General features: G+C 32.3%; 2 protein-coding genes across 5 annotated transcripts in view; one reads left to right on the top strand and one right to left on the bottom strand.

Annotated features, from left to right (window-relative positions):
- LOC145314183 (glycine receptor subunit alpha-4-like) overlaps positions 1–26,590 on the bottom strand; it is a 252,330-nt gene that overhangs the window by 11,975 nt on the left and 213,765 nt on the right. For both annotated transcript variants that reach the window (XM_080153997.1, XM_080153996.1), the window contains exons 2-3: positions 20,063–20,161; positions 18,695–18,769 (exon numbers count right to left, since the gene is read on the bottom strand). In XM_080153997.1, coding sequence (XP_080010123.1) covers positions 18,695–18,769; positions 20,063–20,149 — 162 coding nt within the window. In that variant the 5' untranslated portion in view covers positions 20,150–20,161. The remainder of the gene's footprint in view (positions 1–18,694; positions 18,770–20,062; positions 20,162–26,590) is intronic.
- On the top strand, positions 5,601–15,687 carry LOC145314158 (uncharacterized). 3 transcript variants are annotated; one of them, XM_080153965.1, is made up of 14 exons: positions 5,601–5,781; positions 6,424–6,524; positions 6,860–6,971; positions 9,943–10,025; positions 10,445–10,522; positions 10,670–10,761; positions 10,971–11,069; positions 11,731–11,801; positions 12,267–12,353; positions 13,155–13,259; positions 13,735–13,864; positions 14,331–14,948; positions 15,048–15,381; positions 15,610–15,687. In XM_080153965.1, the coding sequence occupies exons 1-11, from the start codon at positions 5,629–5,631 to the stop codon at positions 13,798–13,800; spliced, it is 1,047 nt and encodes a 348-aa protein (XP_080010091.1). In that variant the 5' UTR covers positions 5,601–5,628; the 3' UTR covers positions 13,801–13,864; positions 14,331–14,948; positions 15,048–15,381; positions 15,610–15,687. The 3 variants fall into 3 exon arrangements, with proteins under 3 accessions (XP_080010091.1, XP_080010092.1, XP_080010094.1); XM_080153966.1 differs by lacking the exon at positions 15,610–15,687 and having other exon boundaries at positions 14,331–14,525; positions 15,018–15,051; XM_080153968.1 differs by lacking the exons at positions 15,048–15,381; positions 15,610–15,687 and having other exon boundaries at positions 5,622–5,781; positions 13,155–13,249; positions 14,331–14,693.

Raw genomic sequence — 26,590 nt, forward strand, 5'->3', positions numbered from 1 at the left:
ATTGTGGAAATTTGACTGTAATACCAAGTTAAACATTATTTTTCAGTATTGCATAGAGCCGGTTCTAATCCAGCGGATATAAATCGGTTTGGAAGCCATACTGGAATAGGTATTTATCGCATTGTATTATAGACAGCTTTCCACAATTATTTAGAATAAAAAAATATACAAATGAAACCAGTTTTGTTTGCCCTGAGGTGCCTGAGACCAATGCTAAAAAATTAAACATTATTTTATGATTTCTATTTTAATAATTGGAAATTTGACTGTAAAACAAAGCTAAACATGATTTTTCAGTATTGCTTAGAGCCAGTTCTAATCCATCTTATATAAATCGGTTTGAAGCTATACTGGAATATATATTTATCGCATTGTATTATAGACAGCTTTCCACAGTTATTTATAATGAAAAAATATACAAATAAAACCATTTTTGTGGGCCCTGATGTGCCTAAGGCCTGTGGTAAAAAATTAACATTAATTTTATGATTTTTATTTTAATAATTGTGGAAATTTGACTGTAATACGAAGATAAACATGATTTTTCAGTATTGCTTAGAGCCAGTTCTAATCCATCGGATATAAATCAGTTTGAAGCCATACTGGACTAGTTATTTATTGCATTGTATTATAGACAGCTGTCTGCGGATACTAAAATGGAAAATTATAAGATTAAAACCAGTTTTGTGATAAAGGCCTGTGATATAAAAACTGACATATTATTTATGATTTTTATTTTAGTAATTGTGGGAAAATGTGGAAATTTGACTGTAATATGAAGCTAAACATGATTTTTCAGTATGGCTTAGAACCGGTTCTTATTCAGCGGATATAAATTGGTTTGGAAGTCATACTGGAATAGTTATTTATTGCATTGTATTATAGAAAGCTGTCCACGGATATTAAAATGGAAAATTAAACTGTTTTTAAACTATTTTTGAAAGGTATATAAAAAACATACTGTGACACCTGTAGAATCATACTGCAAAGCCAAAAATAAGAACAATTGCCCACGTCGATTTTTATTAGGATTTTAAAGTTTATTTTTTACTATGGATTCAATAAATTTTACTGAATCATGATGTTTCTTTCCTTTGTGGGTAAAATACTCAGCTTTTAGAGTGTCTTGCGTCATAAATATTGTATGCTAGTATACAGTAAAGTTACATGTTTTGATTTTATCAATCAAAACTAATTAAAAATTAATTCTTTATAATATATCAATGAATTAACATAAAAATGTTTCATGTCTATAAACAAGTCCTAAAAATTTAAGTATGTCCTTAAACAGTATTATCTATTTATGCAGTTTTGCAACAAATTTACTTACAATATTGTTTGTACTGATGCATTAATATTCTGCTAATTCAGTTCTGACAATCTACAATGTTCGTTTGTCCTTCCATTTCAGAGCTTCGCTTTTATGGATGTTGTCATCCTTGTTTAATTTTATTTAAAAGGGGGCCATTTATAAGTTTATTTTATTATATCCATTTGTTTTATCTGATACTTTCCAAAATATGTTTTATTAAGACTTTATCAATAAAAAGTAAATTTTTTGTAACTAGACCAAATATAATTAAGAATTAGAACCATAAATCTAAATACAAAACTAAAAATATCCTTGAGACATTCTATTCTGCAACCTTTTTTATTCATAAACATTTTTAATCAAGTTAATTTGTTTATACCTAGTGTATATAACTGTGTAGGTATGTCGTATACAAGCACTTTAAATTTTAAACTGACAAATTTTTTAGATTTTAAAAAGTTAATCTAATGGATTTTATTTTTATTTATTATTTTGTTGTAATTAAATCAGGGTAGCCCCTTTCGTGACAACACCCCTTAAGGGGAGTTTCTTTGTATTTTCACAGTAGCTTTTCTCCTATTTCTAGCCCCAAGCAATTTTGAAAATACGACGAATCGCCACTTAAGGGGCGTTGCCATGAATGGGACTATACCCATAAATCATTTTTAATTCAATTGTTTTATATTTATATATGTATTATTTAAGTAGAATTTGTTGTTATTTTAATAATTTTTAATACAATTGTTTTAACTGATTCTTGTTTATTATTTATTACGATTTAGAAACCATAGAATCCGTACGTCCATTTATAATATGCTGATACACATATAGTAATCTGCGCTAATATCCAATAAAAAGTAGTAAGCTTTGTTCATATATAGCTTAAGAATTTGGTTACCGATCCGATTAAGTTCTACATTTTAGGGAAGATGCATAAAGGTTCTAAAATCCTTTTAGACCGTTTTCATCATTAAAATCTGAAGATGGTTTTATGCTATTTTTCTACGCTAAATTCTAAAACTAATATTCTTTAGTAAATGAATTGCTACCAAGTTCTTTATCTTGATAATCAGAGGCTTTTAGTAAAGTAGCGTTTGGGGGATGGTGCATTTTGAATTAAAATTAATTAAAAAATGAAAAAAATTCCAATAAAAGTTGCACTATCAGAAATACTCGTTTTATCTGGAATTATCTGGTTTTTCAACCTTACAGTGTCACAACTATAAAATTGAATTAATTGCCCATTGTCCCCTCCCTTCCTCCCTGCCTAAGGCCTGTGCTAAAAAAAACTGACATTATTCTTTAGGATTTTTATTTTAGTAATCGTGGGAAATGTCTGTAATACAATGCTATACATGACTTTTTCAGTATGGCTTAGAACAGGTTCTTATCCAGCGGATATAAATTGGTTTGGAAGCCATACTGGAATAGTTATTTATCACATCGTATTATAGACAGCTGTCCGCAGATATTAAAATAAAAATACAAGAGTTAAAAACTTAAAAACGAAGTGAAAAACGTTATTCTATATCCATTATATTTATCGGTTGCAAAGCTGTACTGAAAAAATAAAAGATCCCTCATTCATTGAAATATTTACAAGGTAGAACATGTTGTATAGTTAGGTTGCTAATATGGACCTCATTTATTTGTAAGTGGTAAGGGGTTGGGGGCAGACCCACAGGGCAGGATTTATGCTAGTTTTCATTTAGTAGGTTTAAATTTCGGATCAATTATTTTTTTCCTGTAACAAAATTTACATTAACTTTTCGTGCAAAAATAAACCACTAAAAATAAAGAAAGGAGTCTGAAATTTTTTGTGTAGATTCTTTAGACAAATGAGAATCGCAGTTCTTTTATGCTTCATGATCCATTTTTATGTTTAAATCCCTTTAATTATGCAAACTTTGTCCGTAGGTACTACATTTAAAAAAGTCTTTTTTTATACTATTAAATAAAAAATGTTGATTGTCTTTCAGTGTCGTTAATTCGTTGGCCTTTCAATGTAGATCGATGACATTTTAAACATAGCTAGTTAAAGTAATTGGTAGTCTCTAAATAAAATTTCATTAATATCACATGAATACAAATAAACTTATTACAATCATAAAAAACGACACTAAAAACCATAAACCCCAAATGAATATAAAAAAATATTTTTAAAATAAATTATTTAAGACTGTTCACGTTATCATCAGCTAAGGGGTTAATATGAGCCCACTTATTGAAACCATTTTTAAGATTTTTCATGAAAGCAAAAGTGTTCCCCATTTTCGGGCCATAAAGGGGGAGAGGGAAATGGTCACAAACCGGTTTCAAGATATCCAAGAATCCATAGAATTTCTTTATACACAACCGGTCAAATAAGCAGAGGGTCGGGGGAGGGGGTAAGTGGAAGCCTCTTCCTCTATTGGCCGGTTAGACTTGAGCAATACATTTCATTCAAAAATAAAGGGTGGAGCATCGCATGAGAGGGGATGACTTTTCCTCCTGGTTGAAAGGATGAAAGGGAAGGGGGATTCCCATTACATGCCTGATGTACAGAGTTAGGCACCTGACTGGCTTGAATTTAAACATAAGTCTTTAATAAGACCAAACAAGAGTTGGATTAAAAAATTTTTAAAAAATGTGAATTTGTTGTGCTAGTGGTAAAAAATCTGAATTTAAAATTTTTTTACACAATGTTAAAATACTTATTATCTTAAAGTAATATTTTTAGCAGTGGCGTGCGAAGCACTTTGTCTAGGGGGGGGCATTTTGAAGATTTTGTAAAATTTTGCCCCCCCCTAAATCAAAGTGCCCCGGGGGGGCACTTTGCTTTAGGGGGGGGCATTTTGATTATATATACTAATTTTAAATAAGGGCGTTTTAAGGGATGGGATTATTTGATTATGGGCCTCCTAGTCCTTTTCCCTTCTTCCCCATCCCTTCCCCCATCCCTATTTACCATTTATATCCCCCACCTCTTCTCCCCCATCACTTCTCCCCACCCTGCAATGACCGAAGGGAAGGGAGCTAGAAAGCATCTTCGAAAAAATAGTACAGAAGATAAATTAACCTATTTATTACACTAGTCCCCAATATTTCATATAAAATTTTCTTATTCGTTGGCTCCAGGGGCGTCCAAGCTTTTTTTTTGGGGGGGGCTAAAAAATTTGTAAGGGGGGGTAATTCATTTTTGGGGAGTGGTAAAATGGCGCGCGAAGCGCGCCGCAAATTTTTTTTACCCCCCCCAAAATTTTTACCCCGGGGGTAAAATTTGCTTTGGGGGGGTAATTACCCCCCCTGAAATCTGTTGGCAGGGGTAAATTTAGTTTACCCCCCCCCCCCCCAAAATTTACCCTGGGGCGAAGCGCGCAAAAATATTTTTTATTAGAGATTTTTTTTTTTTTTTGGGGGGGGGGTAAATACCCCCTCCTAAATGGTTGGGGGTGCCTACAGCACCCCCAGGGTAGGGGTAAATTTTAAATGGGGGGGTAATCGCCCCATTACCCCCCCCTTGGACGTCTATGGTTGGCTCAACAACTTTGGGGACTTTAATGGAATTTTGATTGGTTGGTTAATTAAGTCGAGTTTCCATACATTTCATCCACTAATTGTAATCTATATAAGGGGTAATTTTGTGTATCATCATTGGGGATGTACAAAATTTCATTGGTAAAAAGTTTAAATTATACAAAATAAAATACTTCCTATAACCTGGTTTGTTATGTTCAGTGAAAAAAGATTATAACCTAATTTCTACACTAATTTAAAAATTTGGTAAGGTTAAATGAATAGTAACTGTCTGTTGGAGTATTTCTTGATCTTTTTTTGGAAACTGGGATAGTTTTGCTTTTTGTAGGGTAGGGGGCAAAAAGGGGCATTTTTGTTGACCAGGGGGGGGCAAAATGGGGCATTTTTTAACATTTAGGGGGGGGCAGGGGGGGCGGTTGCTAGGGGGGGGCAGGGGGGGGGGGCGTTTTGGTCGCTAGGGGGGGGCGATTGCCCCAAATGCCCCCTTCGGTTCGCACGCCACTGATTTTTAGTAAGTTGAAGGATAGAATAAGGTATTTTGTAATGAGAATATTCACATTAAGCCAAATTATGTCAAAATTTAACCCCCCCCCCCTTTGGTTTGCTAAAATCAGGCATTCCCGGAACTTCCTTTGGGGTGTTTTTTTCTGACCATGGTCCCGTTTTAGCGTTTTAGCGGTCTTGGGCATATGATATCTTAATTGATTCAGATATTTTATAACCGGTTTATGCCCATTTCCCTTTTCCCCTTAATGGGCTGAAAATTGGGAACACTTTTGGTTTCTTTAAAAATCTTAAAAATGGTTGGAAGTCGTAAAGTGTATTTAGGCAGGAACAACAGTATCAGCATAAAATATTTTATTTCAGAACTTAGAACTATGGGTAAAAATTCATGGACAAACAAATTAAAGGAGTTGAAAAGAAGAGAGGAAGAAGGAAACTTACTCTTCATGGTATGTTAGGATTAAAGGAGGGGGGGGGGGGGTGGGTTAATGCAACCATCTCGTAATCAATGATTGAATAACACTTAGAATTCGAATTTTGATCTTAAATTTTGCATGAATAATCCTTGGTAGGTCTATTTTCCCTAATTCGAACAAAAAGAACACATATTACTTTTTTTTGGCTCAAAAATCTTATTTAAGTTCTAGCCGGTTGCTGTTGGTACTAGAAACTTAAAAAATGGCTATTGCTATCATTTTACATGAATTAAACAAAAAAATATGTTTTTAAAAGTTGATTCCTACGTAATTAATGATGAATTTGCCCTGAAAATAGGCAAAACGCGGGTAAATGGCTGAGCCGCCAGCCGTTACTTTTCCAACTTTTTGTTCGATTTAGGGAAAATAGACCTACCAAGGATTACCCATGAAAAATTTCAGTTCAATTTAATCACTGATTACGAGATGGTTGCATTAAACCCCCCCCCCCCTTAAACTTTTTAAAAATCTTCCAAGATAATAGCCTTAACTTATGTTCAAACATATTAATAATTTTAAAATAATACTTATGAACAGTGACATGCTAACTGATTGAGTGAGGATCACTGTTTTGGCTGCATTTCACCATATCATTAATGTTAATTACCTATCTAGGACCGCGGACGGCAGTCTGGCAGCAGTTCTCATGACCAGCAGCCGTCGACCAGTCCCAGAGATTCCACTGGACCTCCCCCTAATCAGCATGACAGGAATGGGTTTTCATACATTTGATTTAATGATTCAACAATAATCTGTGAATTATGATTTCTTCAAATGTACCAAATTCTGTTTTTTAAAAATACCTATTGCTAACCCCTGCGGGGCAAATAGATTCAGTGCCCTAAAGAATTAGAAAAAAATTATTCGCCCCCTTCCCTTGCTTTCAATTTATTTCATACACAATAGTATGGGAGTATTTGAAGTAAACATTAAACAAGGCACTTTGAGATAAAAATTAAGCGACGTTTCTTTAATTATAGATAGGTATGATTTACACAAAATTTCTCATGAAATAAAAATGTTTGAAAATCACAAATGAATACAGGAACAGTCCCCGTAATAGCATGGCTACCAGCCCGCCCCCAGAAATGGGAGGACCCCCCACGGATGGCGGAATAATGAGTGGAGCCAACACCCCAAAACCACCTTCTACCCCTAACCAGGTAAAAAATCTCAATATGAAAATGTAAATCAAAACTACAGAGTAAAACACTAGAGGGGGAAGGGGTTAGATAACTGTTATGTGCCGACCTTCAATTGGGTCTTTAAAAATCAACCTATATTGTCGGGAATATTAACACAGCCAAGTAACAGAAAAAATAATTTGCTAGCAGACAAAAAGGTTCTTGGAAAAGGGGGGCAGGTAGTTATCTGTATACAATATACATCTATACTTATTATAATACTAATTAAAATAACTCTTCTATTATGTATAAAAAAATCTTAAAATTTTAATATTAATTTAGAATAAGGTATAAGAAAAGTATCTTAATGAGTTTTAAAGGTGAAATGCTTTTTAGCTCCTCACAAAAGCATTTTTAAGAAACTGCAATTTGTCATTTTTTCACATTTCTTGACTGTGATGCATTTGCAGTAAAAGAATCTTCTTTAATAACGTAGGTTATAGTAAAAAGAAAAAAAACTCCTTCTTATTTGACAAAAAAATCTCTAAAGACAAAAAAGTTATTGAAGTTTGATTTTTTTTTATTAAAGCATTTAATTACAAATTATGGATAAATTATGAAGTTATATCTTAACCTGTCAATCAAATTAAAGGATTATAGGAATTAATAAGGGGTGGGAATTTACGAACATGAGCAATTTTTTAGGTCATGTTTTTTAAGTATACAAAAAGAAAAACTGAATATTTGTTTTCAGTGAGAAAAGGGGGGAGGCGGATGTGCCACTTTTTGAAACCAAAACTAAAAGTCATCAAAGGAACTCAACTAAAAAAAGAGTTACAGGTCTGAGATTTTGCATGGCAGTTGCTTTATAGGGGTACAATATGGAACTGTGAAGAAACGGCGGCGCAACCGCCGAAAACCGCCGTTTCCCGCCAATTTTTTTTTGCAATTTCTCGGCGGTTTTCGGCGGTTGCGCCGCCGTTTCTTCACTGTTCCATATTGTAACCCTATAAAGCAACTGCCATGCAAAATCTCAGACCTGTAACTCTTTTTTTAGTTGAGTTCCTTTGACTTTTAGTTTTGGTTTCAAAAAGTTGCACATCCGCCTCCCCCCAGTATTATAATTAAAACGTTTGCGGTCAATTAATGACGTATATAATTCAAATTACTTATGACAATTATCTTTATAATAATATATTTCAACAGCTCCTGTTTCAACAACACCCGCAGAAAATGCCTCTAGTTTACCTATAGTACAACAACAAACAGGTTATTTTTTACTTCCTAAATTTTAAATATCAGTCATATGAAATCAAGCTTTACACATAGCGTTATTAATAGATTAAAGGTTTTTAAAGAAATTTTGAGGGCTTGGCTCATCGTGCTGCTGACAAGTAAACAACATTTTACCATTAGAATCTCCCCCCCCCCCCATACGTTATAGACACTAGTTTAACAAGTAGTTGCCGAATGGTAATAGAAATATGTTCAAGTAGTTTCCCTGTCAACTAACGCACGACTAACCTGTAATTAAGGTAGTTAGTTTTTTTTTGTCTGAAGCTAAAGATCTTGTTAATTGCTGGTCCTAATTTGATGTAATTTAAGTGGATATCTTAGAGTGGTTTTAAGCTATTTCCCTTACCTTCTTCTAGAAACTAGGGGCGACGTATAAAATAAGGTTGCATTTTATTATTATTAACTAAGTTGTATTTATATGATCAGGTCTTGCAGTACCTGTATGAACCCAACCAAATTTTAAAATTTTCTTGCGAATTTGAATTTTAGGCGAATCTCAATGGTCCACTCTCGGTGATTCCCAGGAAATTTGGGGTACAAACGAAGAGACTCCATTGTGGGACAGTAATCCTGACACATGGGACCATGACAGTGCTACTAGACTGGCACAAAAATTATTACAGGTTTATATATTTTATTTTTATAAGGTAAATTAAGTGTAAACTAGTGTTAAGGAAATATCCCCTTTATATTAATAAATATGTAATAGTTCTATGAAAAGTGTGCGGTTTATTTAGCCACTTAAATACCTATTCTAATATTTATTTTGGGGTTTCCGTTCAGTTAACTTATGTTACTTTTTAGGTTCAGCATATGGATACAGCTAGTTACGCCAGTGGAGTTGATAATGAATCTAAAGATGTAAGTTTAATTAACGAAGCTTTCAATAAAATCTTTGTTTATTCCTAATTTATTACTTTGCCACCACAAGAAACTTATGTATTTTAAAATCCGTCGTTTAGCTGGTCTAAAATTGTTATTTTAATTTAGGGAAGTCAAATGATCTCACAGGATGGAAAGCCTGGCCAGATTATATCCCCAAATCCCAGGTATAGACACAATTTATTAATCATTATAAAGGGGGGGGGGGGGGGGCGGATGTGCCACATTTTGAAACCAAAACTAAAAGTCAAAGGAACTCAAATAAAAAAAAGAGTTACAGGTCTGAGATTTTGCATGGCAGTTGCTTTATAAGGTTACAATATGGAACAGTGAAGAAACGGCGGCGCAACCGCCGAAAAATTCGGCGGGAAACGGCGGTTTTTGGCGGTTGCGCCGCCGTTTCTTCACAGTTCCATATTGTACCCCTATAAAGCAACTGCCATGCAAAATCTCAGACCTGTAACTCTTTTTTTAGTTGAGTTCCTTTGTTGACTTTTAGTTTTGGTTTCAAAAAGTGGCACATCCGCCCCCCCCCCCCCTTTGTATTACTTCCATAGGTAGTATTTCGAGATTATTTTTATTCACTTTTACATATTTTTTGTCTTTAAGGTTTAAGACAGAGTTTTGTCGCAACTTTAGAGAGAAGGCATTTATGGAAATCAGTGCCAGTTCGCTCATGGCAAAGCAAAATTAAGGGTAAGATATTAAATAAAAATTTTAAATATCCAATATCGAAAGGGCTAAAAAAGAAGTTTAAATCCGGTTTAAAACAGTTAAGTTTTTTATTTTAGTATCCGCAGAAAGCTGTATAAAATACGTAAATTACTTTCAGCATGATATGATCCGCCACAACAAGTACAAGACAAAGCTGTGCCAGAAATATTGGATCAAGGGATGGTGTGCTTATGGCACAAGGTACTTTCCATGTTTATGCAACCTGTCTATTAGTTTAATAAGTCAAGAGGGGGTCATTGGACTGTTATAATTTTTACACTAGTCTCCTAAAAATTTTTTATTAAGTTTTCTTATTGGTTAGTTTTGGAGTAACATTTACTTAAATTTTGATTAGGTAGTTTGTTCATAAAGATTAATGTCAAAATGTTTGAAACAATAATTGTTACCTACAGAACGGTAGTCATTGGGGATGTACATCAATTTATCATTCATTGTCTTATCCCTTTAGATCCCTGATTATTAGTACAGGGATTTACCTTTATTACATCAAACATAATCTTAACTTTTACAGAATTTATCCAAAGGATTCATTATTCAAAGAGTTAAAAAATTTAAAATTATGTATTTTGTTTGAAATCTCACAAACTTTAATTGTTCAGATGCAACTTCATTCACCAGGAAGAGGAGCAACACATTGCAGAGAAGACAAGAGTTGGAGAACATCAATCTGGATTCAGGTGAGTTTTTACACCTTGGTTTAAAGCTATTTTTCCTGTGCGAAAAGAAAATATTATTTCATTATTTCTAACAAAGACTAGTTTTCTATTACTAGACTTAATTATTAACGAATGTTAAAATTTTGAATAAAAATTGTTATTGTTTAGACCTTTGATGCCAACGAAATCTCTGCGGAAATCCAGCGAATCCAGTGCTGATTCTGGTGTTGATGTAAACGATGTTTACAACAGGGCTTTAGGTACGTAAATTTAAATTAAAACACATTTTTTTATATTGTAAAAAGCAGGTATACAATTTGGATATGATAATTGATCTTTGTTCTATTGACTGCCACCCTCCCACCCAAATTTTCTTAGATTAATATTAATATACCTTATTCCTGATTTAAATCTAGTAATATTTTACTACTCGTTAAAGTCCAGCTTAAACACGTTCCGTTAAATTTAGGTCAGTCTGAACCGTACGAGGTGACCTCCATGTTCAACAAGACAATCAACATGCCAGATCTGGACATCATCAACACCAAGAGAATGAAGCTAGACATAAGTAAGCTTAGTTTTGGTCCCAAGATCTATTTGTATAGAGCAATTTCTAGGACGTTAATATTAGGGTTGGGCCGGATATCCGGTTATCCGGCCAAATTACCGGATAACCGGCCAAATTACTAGATACTACAGTAGCAAAAAAAATTTCTTAAGAAATCTTATACAAATTTACATAAAGTTAAACTTGTTCAGAAAAAAAGTTCTTCTAGCTTCAATAATAAGAAAATTATAGCCATTTAAAATTTTTAAAAGCAGAGATTTTTGGTGTAAAGTATTAAAAATTATAGAACCGGATATCCGGCCGGATAGTTTCAATATCCGGTATCCGGCCGGATATTGAAAATGGCCGGATATCCGGCCACACCGGATATCCGGCCACACCGGATATCCGGCCCAACCCTAGTTAATATTATAGGGCATAATTTTTAAGTTAAAAGCGTCTTATTTTAGGACAGAAAAAAATGTCAGGGAAGACAGTTAATAACTTAATTTATTAGTTTGTTTTAACTTCACTGATTAGGACATTTTTAATTTTTATTACTTAAAAAATATTGAATGCATGTATTTTATTTTCATAAATGTACACACACGAATGTTTTGTGCTTCGCCACTGGAGGATGTTGTCACCCTAGTTAATTATTAATGATCAAATATTACTTAAGGTACATACAAGAATGATGTTGTTAATACAAGTTTTCAAAATCTGAATGGCAATCAATGGAATCAAATTAAGGTGAATATTTATTGTTGTGATAAAGAGTTTATCTGTAATGTTTAGTTTCCTTCATTCTTCTTATTTAATATTTGTATAAAATTCAATCTGTTTTTATATAACTAAAGGTTTAAAATCCAGCGAAAATAAGCTCATTATAGTTGTTTTATTTTTAATTAGTCGTTGTCTCCCCATTCATTTTTTAGCAGAGATAATAAAACATAAATGTACAACAAATACTTCTTCCCGAAGGTGAGATTGACTTCGCCACATAATTTTAGGGATAATAAAATTAGATTGGAGATTTTTAGGATTTATTTGATCTTGGGAGGGTAGACGTGACCTTTTATTAATAGTTTAAAACCCTTCAGGGACCTAAAGAGAATATAAACACATACACACTCTTGCACTTTCATACCGAAAATGGCAGACCTTTTATTAGGATTACACTTTACAATCATCTTTATTATACATTGTTGTTTTTAGGTTAAAGATATTGAGAAGGATAGTGATATGTTCAATATGAACCTGGCTACTGAAATGAACAGAAATCTTTATCTCGACGTTGTCAAGGTAAACAAATTGATTTTTCTTGAGTCTGTGATCATCTCATCATAGCTATTATTTACCTATTTCTGTTCATGTGGCTTTGAGCGATTATGTTCTATTAGGTTATTTGGGTGTTACTTCTATACTTTATAGGTTGGGCTGTTTTATTTTCCTTTCAGTCCTCAAAATAGCTTTAAGCCCTATATTGACCAATGGAATTAAAATTCTTTGAAATTTTGAGATCTTTTACTTCAGCCATTCATAACGAATACATATTCCTGTAATGTTAAGTTGAATGGAAAACGCTTTAATTAAAAATATTAAAACGCTACCTTTTTGTTTATTCGTTGAAGTCGCTACTGGAAGTAGCTTGGCTCAAAAAATTTCTATCTGTTCTTTAAATACATTTCCTAGTTTGTTTTTATTTTCCTTCTTGAGATTTTTAAAACTAAAAGGGGGGGGGGCGAAAGTGACACTTTTTGAAACCAAAACTAAAAGTCAACAAAGGAACTCCACTAAAAAAGGAGTTACAGGTCTGAGATTTTGCATGGCAGTTGCTTTATAGGGGTAAAATATGGAACTGTGAAGAAACGGCGGCGCAACCGCCGTTTCCCGCCTAATTTTTTTTGCCTTTTCTCGGCGGTTTTCGGCGGTTGCGACGCCGTTTCTTCACAGTTCCATATTGTACCCCTATAAAGCAACTGCCATGCAAAATGTCAGATCTGTAACTCTTTAATTAGTTGAGTTCCTTTGACTTTTAGTTTTGGTTTCAAAAAGTGTCACTTTCGCCCCCTCCCCCCCTTTAAATAATTAATTTCTGTCCAGGTTAAAGATAGCCGGCCAGTTCCTCATCCTGAGGATAATCACATTCCAGTCTCCAATAACCTGCCATTCAATCCACCTATTAATGGCCAGTACAGGTACTTAGAGGTCCGGGAAAATTGTTTTTTTTTACACTAGTCCCAAAAGTTTTATAAGAAAATGTTTTTGGCTTGTTGGCTTGACAACTTGGTGACTCTTAATAGATTTTGATATGTTGGTTTATTTTCAAGTTTCAACCACTAATTGTAATCTGCAGTAGGAGTAATTTTGTGCATAAACATTGATGAGTTAACATTAGTTATATAATATTTTCATTTATACGGTCAGATGAAAGTCAGAAAGTCAAAAATCATATTTACTAAAATCACTAGAACCCAAAGTATAACAACCACGCTATTGTAGTTATTGTATTCGTTGGCTTAAAACATTCAATACTTTAATTTAATTTTGATTGGTTGGTTCCAAACCTGAAGTGTAAAAACTTTTCAACAAATAATTTTAAAGCTCTTTATTATTTTTTTGTTATTTAAAGAAATGTTTTAAGATATTTTTGTCGTGAAAATAAATTTTTTTTTTGTTTTAGGAGACCAGCAGTCCAAGACAGCTAGCCTTTGTCCGCGTGTTCTCGGCCCTAGCGCGCATTGCGTAGTACCTAAAAGCAGCCTGGCGGCCGCTCACATAGACACAACCACCAAACCTGCCATTATTTTCAGGTATAAACTTTTATTTTAAGGTTTATTAAGATTCGTTGCTATCATCATAAGTGAAATTACTCAAATTACTTTTTTAAGTGAAGCCACTCTAAAATTTTCTTCTGTCTGTCCGTCATTCAATCCGTAACGATATAGGATGAATATGATTTTGAATTGTTTCATTGTTTTATTCATCAGTCTGTCATTTCATGACATGACAACGAAATGATGTCACGAAATTTTTGTATTCGTAGGTGATATTACCTTTTTTTAAAATTGCTTAGGAAGAAATAGAGTTTATGCATGGTTATTCATTCATATACACCATTAAAAGTTGCAAGAATGTACTTCGAAAACTACCTAAAAAAAATTAATGAAAAGTGCTAACCGTTAATGAAGGACAAAGCGAACCTTTAAGTTCTCTTTTAAAAATTGAAGTCATTTCATCTATTATAAATCTTTGTATTAAATATCATTTTTTGTTCAGATGCTAACAGCCCTGCAGAAAACTGGTTTCTAATCGCAACCTACATCACAATAAAAAACAGACTTTTTATATCTGTAAAATTTTAGTTAACATAACAGTCATTTCGGTTTGTCATTAAGCTATAATTGAAAGCTTATTAATATTTGTACGGGTCATACAGAAAACTATAATTATTACAAGATTTATAAATGCAAGGTTGTAATCAATGATTATTTATCTATCCTTATATAATTTTGTTTATCAAAACTTGAAACTACAGTTTTTCAGTCTTCATTTTTTAATCTATTAAGTCATAATTAATAATTTGGCATAAAAAACGTGTTATACTTAGTGAAACTACATTTAACACATCTTTTTTCAGAACATTATCTAATGTATTTTCTTAAGAATCTAGACATGTAAGAAAAAAATACAGGGGGCGATATTTAATCCAATGAAAAACTCTTTATAATCAAACTTTTTCGTTAGTCATAATCTAAAACAATAGTGTACAGTAGTCTACGCTATTTTGCTAAAAATGATAATTTCAAATAGTTAAATTGTTTTTCTTCGGGTAAATTTTTCTCTCTCAGTAAAAACTATTTTGTTAAAATAATATTGTTCATAGTTTGTAAGTAGGTAAGAACAAGTTTAAATTTAAATATTAATTCTTTCATTTCTTCCATGCATTTGTAACTTAAAATTAAGGATTTTTTATTAAATAATTTTTTAATTTAGAAAATAATGAATTTTACAAACAAAATATATTGAAATTATAAAATTTAAGGTCACTAAAAATTTTGTGAAACTGTTGAATTATAATTATATTTACTATATACTATGTAATATCAAAATGTTACTTGTTGTATATTTAAAGGGTTAGTTGCACGAAATGCATTTATTTATGAAATTAGTGAACTGCATATATTTTCTTTTTAAATGGTTTAAGCTATATTTATAGGGCATATATTTAAAAAGATTTTAATTTTGTACATGTAGTTTTAAAAATATCAATTGAAATTGTTTTTCTGAAATGCACTTCATGCAACTATCCCTTTATGTAAAAGCTGTGGTAATATCCTCTTAGGAATATTTTATTTAATTTTGAAAATTCTCCCCCCCCCTCTCCCCCCCTTGACAGAACTATGAACTCTGGCCGCGGCGCTCGGCACCCTTGCCTACCTAATCGCAGCGCTCGGCTCCCTATTCTAAAACCTAACCTAACCTAAAATAGTTGTTTTGTCAGGGGGGAAGGGGGAGGGTATAAAAATTTTCAAAATTGAAAAAAAATATTTCTAAGAGGAGAATGCCAAAACTGTTCCTAAATGCCATTAATCACAATCCATTTTAATTTAAAATATAAAACATTTTTGAAAGATTTACTTGTTTTTGTGATGTTTAGCCTTTACTAGCGTGGCTACTCTAAGATTAGAAATGTTTGTCTGTTAGCTATGTTTAGGGGAAAACAAAAATTGGAGACTAAACTTAATTTCCGTAAGAAAAATGAATTTTTTTCAGCTGGTTTTACAAATGATTGTTTAGGTGAAGATTATAATATCTGCGTTTACTATACAACCCACTTGGTCAGCCAGTCTGTAGTGCGCTAGAAAACATGATATCAACAAAGCGGAAATTTTTTTTCCCTGCAATGTAATACAGATGTCTGATTTTTAAACCTTTTCTATAATTAGGGTCTGTCCTTACGTATGCCCATCCGTCGGAACAGTTAGCTGATGATTCCTATAATAGTTAGGTATAACTTTGAAAGCATAGCCACTCTATAAATGTTACCAGAATGCCCGTACGCCCATTTGAAACATTATCAACTTTTTTACCACTAAATATTAAAGCAAAGCTTTCTATAATTAGGGTGTGTCTGTCTGGAAAGGATATCTTTTTCGTTAATTTGGGCATGTTAGAATTGTCCTCTTGATTTCAACCTTTGCATAGTGATACCTGTAGTAGTTGGTAGGATTTAGAAAGCGTAGCAACTCAATAATTGTTACTAGAATGTCCGTACTTCCATTTTAGACATGTTTATTTTTATATTTTTAACAACAATTTTTATATGATGTATTAATCCTATTGATCTTATTGTTAGAATACTGATTCCTATGGCAACAAAGTGTTATGTTATAAGCAAATTATTTCTATAATCAGTTCTAAAAATGTAAGTATTATCCTGTATTTAAGCATTTTTTCAAGAAATTTACTTATAATGTTTTGTCGACTTTTGTACATTTATATTCTGATAATTCAGTTCTTACACTCTACAAGTGTTAATGTTTGTTTGTTCTACCACTTCAGAGCTTCCCTTTTATGGATATTGTCATCCTTATGGTTCATCTGATTTTTGGAATACAGATTCCTAGAACAAGAAAGTTATAATGCTATTGGCGAATCATCTCTATAATCAAGTCCCAAAAATGTAAGAATGTCCTTAAACATTATCCTGTATATAGACAGTTATTCAACTAATTTACTTTCAATTTTGTTTTGACTATTAAACATTTATATTCCGATTATTCAGTTCTGAAACTCTACAAGTGTAAATGTACTTTTATCCTACTGTTAGAGCTTTACTTTTATGGTTGTGGTTATCCTTGTATTATGAAAATTATGCAAACAACACAACTACTTATCTATAGCCTTCAAAGGGGGAGGGAGGGTGTGACACTTAAAGATACCAAAAGTAAAAGGAACTCAACTAAAAAATAGTTACAACACTAAAATTTGGCATGGCGGTTAATATTAAGAGGTATAGTGTGTAACTATGAAGAATTAAGTTAAGGTTAGATTTGCCCCGCAGGGTTAAATTAGGTTCTTGCAGGGTAAGAGTCGAACGCAGGTTAGGATATGGCCCTGTAGGGGCAATAAACCAGCAAAATACGAGATTATCCCTAAATCATTTCCAAGCTGGATGAATTTAAAAGTTAATTAATTTCTAGAAAGTACAAATTAATTTCTCTATGGAAAGGCAACATAAAGTAGAATTACAAAGAGCATAGCAAATATTGCAGTTTGCACTCGTTGCATCTTTATATATGATTTTTTTTTGTCTAATCGACTCAGCCTATTATAGTAAGAAAGCCCCCTTTTCTCCCATCTCTTTTGAAGAGATTTTCTTCCCCTCTTCCCTTTCTCTTTCCCAAAAGGTTGATGACGTCATAGGGTGTCGCACTTTTCAAAATGATACAAAAAAGGGACAAAATGGGATGTCTCCAATAATCCTATTATATAAATAAAGAAGGTTTATGTTTTCCGTTGTGATCGCTTTAATCACTTATCACTATGTCTTTCATTACAGTGAATTATCCTAAAAAAAAGCTTAAGATCTCGGTAACCGCTTAACCGACAAGGTTATGCTCATAAGAAAATATACCTACTGGTTCTGTTGTGGTTTTAAGCCATTATCATGGGGGGGGGGGTTAAAACATCTCCTTCCCAAAAAAATTGCCCCACTCCCCATTTGTTTTTTTTTCTGAGGGAACACCCCCTCGACTTACATGAAAAAAAAACGCCCCTAAAGGCCAGGGGCGCATCCACTATCAATGAATATAACTTAGAAACTGTAAAAAATATAGAGTAGAGTTTAATAAAAGAAGCAAAATATGATGTAATTTCAAGTGTAGAAAATTTGCTTTCTTTGTTCAATTTTTATTACTCTTCCGCATGAAAATAATTATTACTTTGAAATAACTTGTTAAGGATTATAAACAAGGACAATAATTTGCATTACTTTTCAAATGGACGAATAATAAATAATATTTTTAGTATTTTTGTGTGTGGTAAGTTTTTTACTTACATTATGTGCGTCATAGAGAAAAGGTCACAAACACTTTTTAAAGAAAGTTGCATAAAAGCTCAACAGTTATGTCCAGAAATTGTGTATCAAATATTATTGGATAAAAATTTTAAAAAGATCAGCTAATTAGATTTTTAGCAATTATTGTCAGTAATTGAAAATCAAATTACATTGGTATTAGATTCTTCATTAATTCAGTTGTTTTAGAAAAAAAATATACCAGGGATAAGGTATAACCAACAAGCGAAATAAATCAAAATAATATTTGGGGGGCAGTGTAAAGGTCGTCAATTCTACCATTAGTTGACCCCCAATTAAAAATCACACATAGGTTTCGTTATTTTTTCCGAATTATTTTAATTGTTGGTATAAGCTGAAAATATAAACGAATAACGGCGAGCTGTTAACATGAATACAGGAATACAACAATGGACGTTCAATCAATCTTCCTGAAATTCTTTAATATGTTATTTTGTTATTTTGCATGTGGTAGCTGATAAATATTGTGATAAGAAAGGTCGTAGTATATTAATTTGTGGCATTTGACTTTAGGAAAACAGCAAACATCTTTATTTGTTACCTTTTTATAGTTGATTTTATCTTCTTGAAATTTTCTTGTTTCTGAACATCCAATTCCCACGCAGTCCGGTCGTTTCTTAAATTTATTTTAATAAAATAATAATAACAAAGATGAAAATATCCATTAGTAGCGAAACACAAAAATCTTTGATAGTTTGTGGACTAAACGAACAAAGTGAGTTTAAATTCATTCAGTGGTCTTATAAAACAAAGAGAGAATGATATAATAGATAATAGAAAAGCATGAAATTTTATTATACATATAATATAATAGTCTATTGTATTATGATTGACATACTATGTAAGTTCTAAACTGGATGTTCTTTAGTGAGAGTTATATCACAGTATATCTTAAATAACAGAGGAGAAAGTGAAATTTATAGCTTGTTTGTCCGTCCGTAACAGGCAGCCATTGTCGTCAACTTAGGGTATTAGAAACGTTCTATTTCAAACAATGCAGGCTTTTTTTATTTTGACACCAAATTTTTGCTTGTTTCAATCAATATTTGGATATAGAGCAGTTCACGGTAAAATGATTCTGTGATCGATTATCGACCAAAATCGGAGTAATTAAAAGGATTCTAGCGGCCAAACTATTGTGTTACCAACAAAAAGAAGGCCTACAGATAATCAGGAATAGGTATTACACAATACCGCACAGTTAACTTGCAGCGAACATAAATGCGCCAAAAAGACTTATTTTAACGCGTGATTCCTTCAGTCAAGCTTTCCCGGTGGATTATTGAATCTGGTATTTGTAGGCCTCCTCATGAAGCTCATAATTATACATAAAAAATAATTATTATTTTACAAATTAGTCATAAAATAATTAATCTACTAAAGAGTAATTAACGTGTAATTTAAATACAAACAAATTATTGTTAACCCCTTTTTTAACGTTGACCTTATTCCACTTGATTTAATGTAGATTGACAAGGATGAAGATATCAATTACAGTGCAACTGAATAATCAGACAACAGGACGATAGAACATTACTATAAATATAATACACTGAAATGATTGTTCAAATCGAATTAGAAAGGATAAAGGCTGCCTTTTATTACAAAGCTATCAGACGGAATGAAGTACGTACACATCCCAAACGCAAAAAATCTTAACCTTCATTTTTACTTTTAAAGTAATTTTACAAATATCATATTATTAATTTAAACGAGTATGACGTTTAGTGTATTTTTGAAATTAACAAAGTGTTTGATCAAACTTAAATTGAATAATCAAATATTCATGCCCCTGTCGCGTGTATCATTATATAAATGTAACAGGATGTTTGTCGGTCTGCCCCCCCCCCCCCCCCCCACCAAAAAAAACGGGTCGAACCACACTAACATTAAACGTATTAATAATTACCTGAACAAAATTAGATTTTGTCTTTTCCGCCATTAAAATTTGGAAAATTATCAATGCATTGATAATAATTCCGCTCTGCAGCGGCATACTAAACTCATACTGAAATAATAGATTTATTTTTAATTGTTTTTTACAACAACTGTTTTTACATTATGAGTAATGCCGCTGTAATGCAATACAAATCAGTACTGGCAGCCGAAGACACCTTTTAAAAATTCTAAACTATTCGAAATCGAAGCGGCCGAAATTGGGATTTTAAATATAGTTTTGGAATTTACCAGGGAAAAGGGAATGTGATTCTGACAAACAATTCTAAAAAAAAATTTCCCCACAACCCCCTTCTCTTTTTTCTCCCCTTCTTACCCACTCCCTTACACTTACGTGAAAAAAAGTCTTACTCTAACCTTACTCCAACAAAATATTAAATTTTGCGGCATTTTCAATTGGAATTAATTGGCTGAATAGCACACCCAGGAATTTACAAATGAACATTTGTAAAGCTGTTAATATTATCATAACAATTTAAGTAAAATCATTTTAAATAAAAAGATTTATATTTTTGATACATTTTGATACTTTTAAGTGGAATAGATATTTCTAACATATAAAAATTTATGATGAAAAATATTTTATGTTGAAGCTATAACATTCTATCAATTACTCAAAGATTAATCCAATTAAATAAAATTAAACATGATTTTCCTCAAGTAACTGTTTTTTTTCAAATAAAACTATGACTAAGCCGACAAACAAATTTTACCAAATAAAATAATTTATTAATTATTTTTCACTAATAATCAAATATTTTGTTTCTTATATTTTTCTAACGGAATTATGTCACTTTATTAATTATTTGAATTAACCAAATAGGTCAGTTATATCTGTTCAAGTTTTAACTAAAACTGATTAAATAAATATTTGTATACACCTGTAATAATGGATACAGTGTAGAGTAGACCTGTTCAATAATTCATTTATATCAAAATATACTTTTTTTATGTTAAAAGTTGCAGTGTGTTTGTACCGAAATATAACACTAAGTTCTCGTCTTTACGGTGAAACTTCTTGTAAGTCCAAAGTTCATACTTTTTGGGGGGTTAAAGGGTGTAACCTCATTCTAGTTATAGCCATCATATTTTTGACCTAAAGTTATGAAAGCTAATCTGTCTGATGTTTACGTATACATTATTAAGTAGTAAAGTGTTTATGTATGTACGTTGTGATCTCGCTAACCAATTAACCTATTAGGTTCACCATATTAGGGAAGCTTTACTATTTTATTTTTTAATTAGGTCTAATGTCTATTTCAAAAATAAACAGCCCTATCAGATAGATGCAGTAAATATTAAACTTCCCTGTGACTAATAGTTTGATAATAATAATATTTAAGAGATTTTTAATTGATTTGTTGTAAATTTTCTGTTATTAAATCTAGATTAAGCCTCAATTTTATTGTGGCAAAAAAATTTGGTACCCTAAATAGATATTTGAAATAATAAATAAATATTAATTAACTATAGGTTGTTATTAGAATGTAAAACCTGATAAATTTTAAATTATATTTTCGATCTACAGGTGACTCTTTCACATCACTAAACTTGAATTAAAAGATAGAGTCATTTAGATTGTTTTCTAATCGTTCACAACAAATTCTACAAAGTTAGTTTTACTACCTTATAACTTAATAGCGGCTACGCTCCTAGAGGCCTCTAGGAGCACTTGAGCTCTGGGGGCGGGGAAGTCGATCCTTGCAAATTTTCTATTTTAGTTTTAAAAAGTAAATAAAAATTTTGTTGGTCGTATCTATCTAGGGTCGCTTTCTCTGGGTTGGGTGGTGTTACTCTCGCCCAAAATAGATATAAACTTTTCCTGGAACTAATCGGTTCAGTTGTTAGCGATATCCTTCGGAGCAGACAGCCAAACATCCTGTTACTTTTATAAAAGGATTACAAAAAGATTATCTTACATAAAAAATAGAGAAAGGGCCGGCGGTTTCTCTGATAAGAATCATTTGTAACAAACAAACTCTTGCAAAATAAAACTTATTTTAATGCTTAGTCTTGGTTTTGTTGATTAAAGGTTTGAAGAGGGATAGAGCCATCCAAGGCGCTAGAAGTATGCATTCAAATTAGGGGTTTGGGGGATTCGGTTTTGAAAAATAGTTTGAGTAAAAGATCCAAAAAGTCCTCAAGGTTTAGAGATTGTTTTCCTGTAGTAAGCTAACAATCATTAAATTAAAAAATTTGCCACGCTTCTTTTAACAATTTCATTCCTTGTTTTATTACGTTTGTTTACAAGTTAGTTATTTATTTCATATTTTATTTTTTGTTTTTATTCGTCATATGAAAGCAATTTTGAAAATATATTTTTTAAGGAAGTCGGCTCGGTTGCAGATTCTTACTTTCCTGTTGGCTGAGATTGGTTTCAAAAAGTTATGAAGCTCTGTTATTGTTGACGTAAGGAATGTCAGTTGTGGTTTCATCTGCAGCTGGATAAAATCCGGGATCTAAAGGGATAAAACAATGGCCAATAAGTTGATTTAAATCCCCAATTACGATATACAAAATTACCCCTTCTGTAGATTACAATTAGTGGTTGAAACGTTTTGACACTTAACTAAATTAATCAACCAATCAAAGTCCCCAAAGTTGCTAAGTCATCGAATAACAAAACTTTAATATAAAACTTTGGGGACTAGTGTAATAAACAGCCCAATGTCCCCTCTCTCCCTGGGATAAAATACATCAGGCTTTTAATCCATTTGATAAATCACTGGTATTTTATACACTGATTCACTGATCAAAGCCATCAGCTAAATAGTCTACAACCGCCCTATAACATAAGTCTCATGAATCATAAATAATTAAATTCTAAATACAATTTTCTAAATTATCAATCGATTATTAGTGCGATTTTTATTGCTTTATTACCCCAACCTTTTATGAAAATTTGCACCTTGAAAGAAGCGCAGCTTCTCTATAACGAGAATTTGTCCATAAAGACAATAAAATACTGTTAGAAAATAACCAATTTTTCAGGGGTTTGCAGTGGCAAATCTACAAAATAAGTGCTAATTGGCTTTCAAGTTTTACAATACAAACAAATTCACCCAACCACACACCCATAGATCAACTTATACCTGAAAATACTGAATTGTCCTTTTTGTACAGTTTGGGGTTTTATTTTTTCTAAAGCTGAGCTGTGCTATTTATGGATAAAAGTGTCATTGATTATTGGTTAACATATGTTAAATTATGCTTGTCTACAAAATTGAGAAATAGAACAAATAAAATTTTAGTACTTCATATTAAATACAAACCTTTCAGGTTGTTAAGTTTACTTTTTTGCGTACATTCTCGGACTAATAAGTGTTCGGCACCTTGCATTTCTGGCTAATTCGAATGAGCCTCGTTGGCTGTGGCTTGTCAAATTAATTAGGCATGTAACGTGACCGAAGACTTGCAGAAGTAAACGTCAACAATCACCCGGTTGACGAGCCCTAGTAAATATGACATGCAAACATGCATGCAAATCTGTATTAAATCTTTTTTTGCATGCAAAAAGATCTTATTGATAAAATTATTTTTTTCTTGCAAAAATAAAAATATACTTATTGTAAAACACTATAGAGTAATTGTATAATTTATCTAACTTGTGGCAACCGTCCATCAATTTGCTTTAGATTCTAAGGGGGAGGGAGGGTGACAGAGAAAAACTTCTATAGTGAATAATAAAAAAGATCTTTAATACAAAGTAGCTTGATGTCTGTCTGTAAAAAAATCCCCCATCCATTTTTTTTGTAGGAGATATCCGTGGTCCTTTTTTTGCAGGAGATTTCCTTGGTCCTTCTTATTTTTTTTTTACGAATTTCACCTTAACTTTTTTTATCATCTCTTGGGGCAAAGCCCCTAGAGGCTAGGTGCGAAGCCGCAAGTATTATTTAAAGTAAATTTAAAAATAAAAGGTTTGGTGATTTTTTTAATCGAGAAAATTTTATAAACGCACAAAAGTTTGTCAAACTATTTTTTTTTCTTTTGAGAAGTTACTACTTAATTAAAGACCAACTAACCATTTAAATAATATTAAAGAGTAGCTCCGATAGTAAAAGAAATTAATTATTTAAAATGATAATATACATATTTATTTATACAACTAATAAATTTTCTACATAAAATTATATTAAATAAAATTTGTGATATCACAAGATGGTCAGTTCTTTGGTACACAATTATCTATCAATGCATGGTTCAAATAGGGTACAGTGTTAACAGTGTACACAAGTTAAACAGTGTACACTAAATACACAGGGTACATTAGGAACGCAAGGTACACAGGGTACAAATAGTACACTAGTTGCAAACTGGCAAATTGGGTACACAAGGTTCACTGGGTACACTCAATTTAAAGGGTACACGGAGTACAGTTTAGTACACTGGTTTCACAGAGTACATAAGGTACAGTGGGTACACTTGGTACACAGAGTACACTGGGTGCACAGATTACACAAGGTACACTGGAAACAAAGAGTACTATGGGTACACTGGTTAAACAAAGTACACAAGGTACACTAGGTGCACAGAGTACACAAGGAACACTGGGAACACAGGGTAAAGTGGGTACACTGGTTACATAGAGTACACAAGGTACACTGGGAACACAGGGTACAGTGGGTACACAAGATGCACAGAGTTTAGTTTACACGTTACACTGGGTACACAGTGTAGCTTGGGTTCACAGAGTACACTTGGGTTAATGGGTACAAAGAGTACACTGAGTACACAGGGTACAGTGTGTACACAGAGTACTTAATGTACACTGGAAACACAGTGTTCACAGGGTACAGTAAGTACACAGGGTACAAATGTTACAGTTACACATTAAGTGGATTAAAATCTTGGAAACAGCTCGAGGGATAAGGCCATGGAAAAATTATTTTGTTTGTGCTTGGTTTTTTTGTAGCAATGTTTAAAAGTACATTTGGGTAACATTTTTTACTTTGCGATTTATGTCTATGTAATAAGTTTCTTTAATAAATTAGTAAAGACTAAAGAGAGAGAGATAAATTTTGAATATTTTAAGATACTTGAAAATCTATTAGATTAATCTGTAAGTTTTAATAAAACATATATCACAGATACTCTCTTTTTATGGCTCCGAAACCGATTAATATCCACTGCACTAAATTAAAACCTGTTCTCAGCCATTCTGAAAAATCATGCATGTCTATTAGGCCGACTCAAGATGCAAAATTTTTTGGCGCGCTATTTTAACCCATTCTATTCATAAATATAAGACTATTGATACCTTTAAAAGTGTTCTCAGACTATTTTTTCAGCAATATGTCAAATTCGAATTTCATAAAAAAGGGGAAGGTTCCCCCCTGGGGGTGAAATTTTTTTTTCTTTCAAACCATGGCTTTATACACCTTCCTGAATTCGTATTGAAGAGTACATTAAGAATCAAAAAACGTTTTTTAAAAATATTGATCCCAGAAAAAGTTATCCTCAAATAACCGTCAAAATCACCTGATTTTGCTAAAATGGCCAAAATTGTTAGTTTTTTGAGAATAGCTCTTGCTATGATCAAAATATTTTAAAATCGTTTTTTGATCCTTAATGTACTCTTCAAGACGAATTCAGGAAGGTGTATAAAGCCATGGTTTGAAAGAAAAAAAAATTTCACCCCCAGGGGGGAACCTTCCCCTTTTTTGTGAAAATCGAATTTGACATATTGCTGAAAAAAAGCTACCAGAACACTTTTTTTGGTATCATTGGTCTTTATATCATAAAAGGAATGGGTTGAAATAGCGTGCCCATTGAATTTCAAAAAAAGTGGTAATTCTGAGTCGGTCTAATGTCTATTTTCCATGAATATTAAAAAAAAAATAAAGTTTTGATATTCAAGGGCTTCAATCTCGGAGCTAACAAAACTTTTTTTAATCCTATTATTTTCTTCATTTTAATATCCACGGAAAGCTGTCTATGATACGATTTGATAACTAACTATTCCTCTATTTTTGTTTAAAACTGACAAATTATGCGCTTTAAGTTTGTTTTATATGTTTTATAAAAAAATGTTGAGCCTGTTTGTTTAAGCTTATTTTCACCAGAATCGATGAACACGGTAATAGTGTCTGACTGAAAAAAATTAGCCAATGAGAGGCCGTTATTGACCAATGGTAAAATTTATAGTGGCCTCTCATTGGCTAATTTTTTTTGTTACGTCATAATCAGTCAGACACTATTACTGTGTTCCTTATTTTCACCAGAATCGATGAACTGAATTTTAATTTCCGAATGTGTACACATTTTCCTTGGTGCTTCCTCATCCTATCTCAATATTTACTGCTAGATAAAAAAGCTTCAAACTTCCAAACTTTTAAAATTTTTATTTTTTGTTGGAAGTTTGAAGCTTTTTTAGCTAGATAGGATGAGGAAACTGTGTACACTTTCGGAAATTAAAATTCATTTCATCCCAGAATTTGTTTCAAAATACAGGGATATGGAGGGATAAGACAATTGACAATAA

The sequence above is a fragment of the Acartia tonsa genome, chromosome 3, assembly GCF_053477335.1.
Source record: "Acartia tonsa isolate MP-2025a chromosome 3, ASM5347733v1, whole genome shotgun sequence".
Taxonomy (NCBI): Eukaryota; Metazoa; Arthropoda; class Copepoda; order Calanoida; family Acartiidae; genus Acartia; species Acartia tonsa.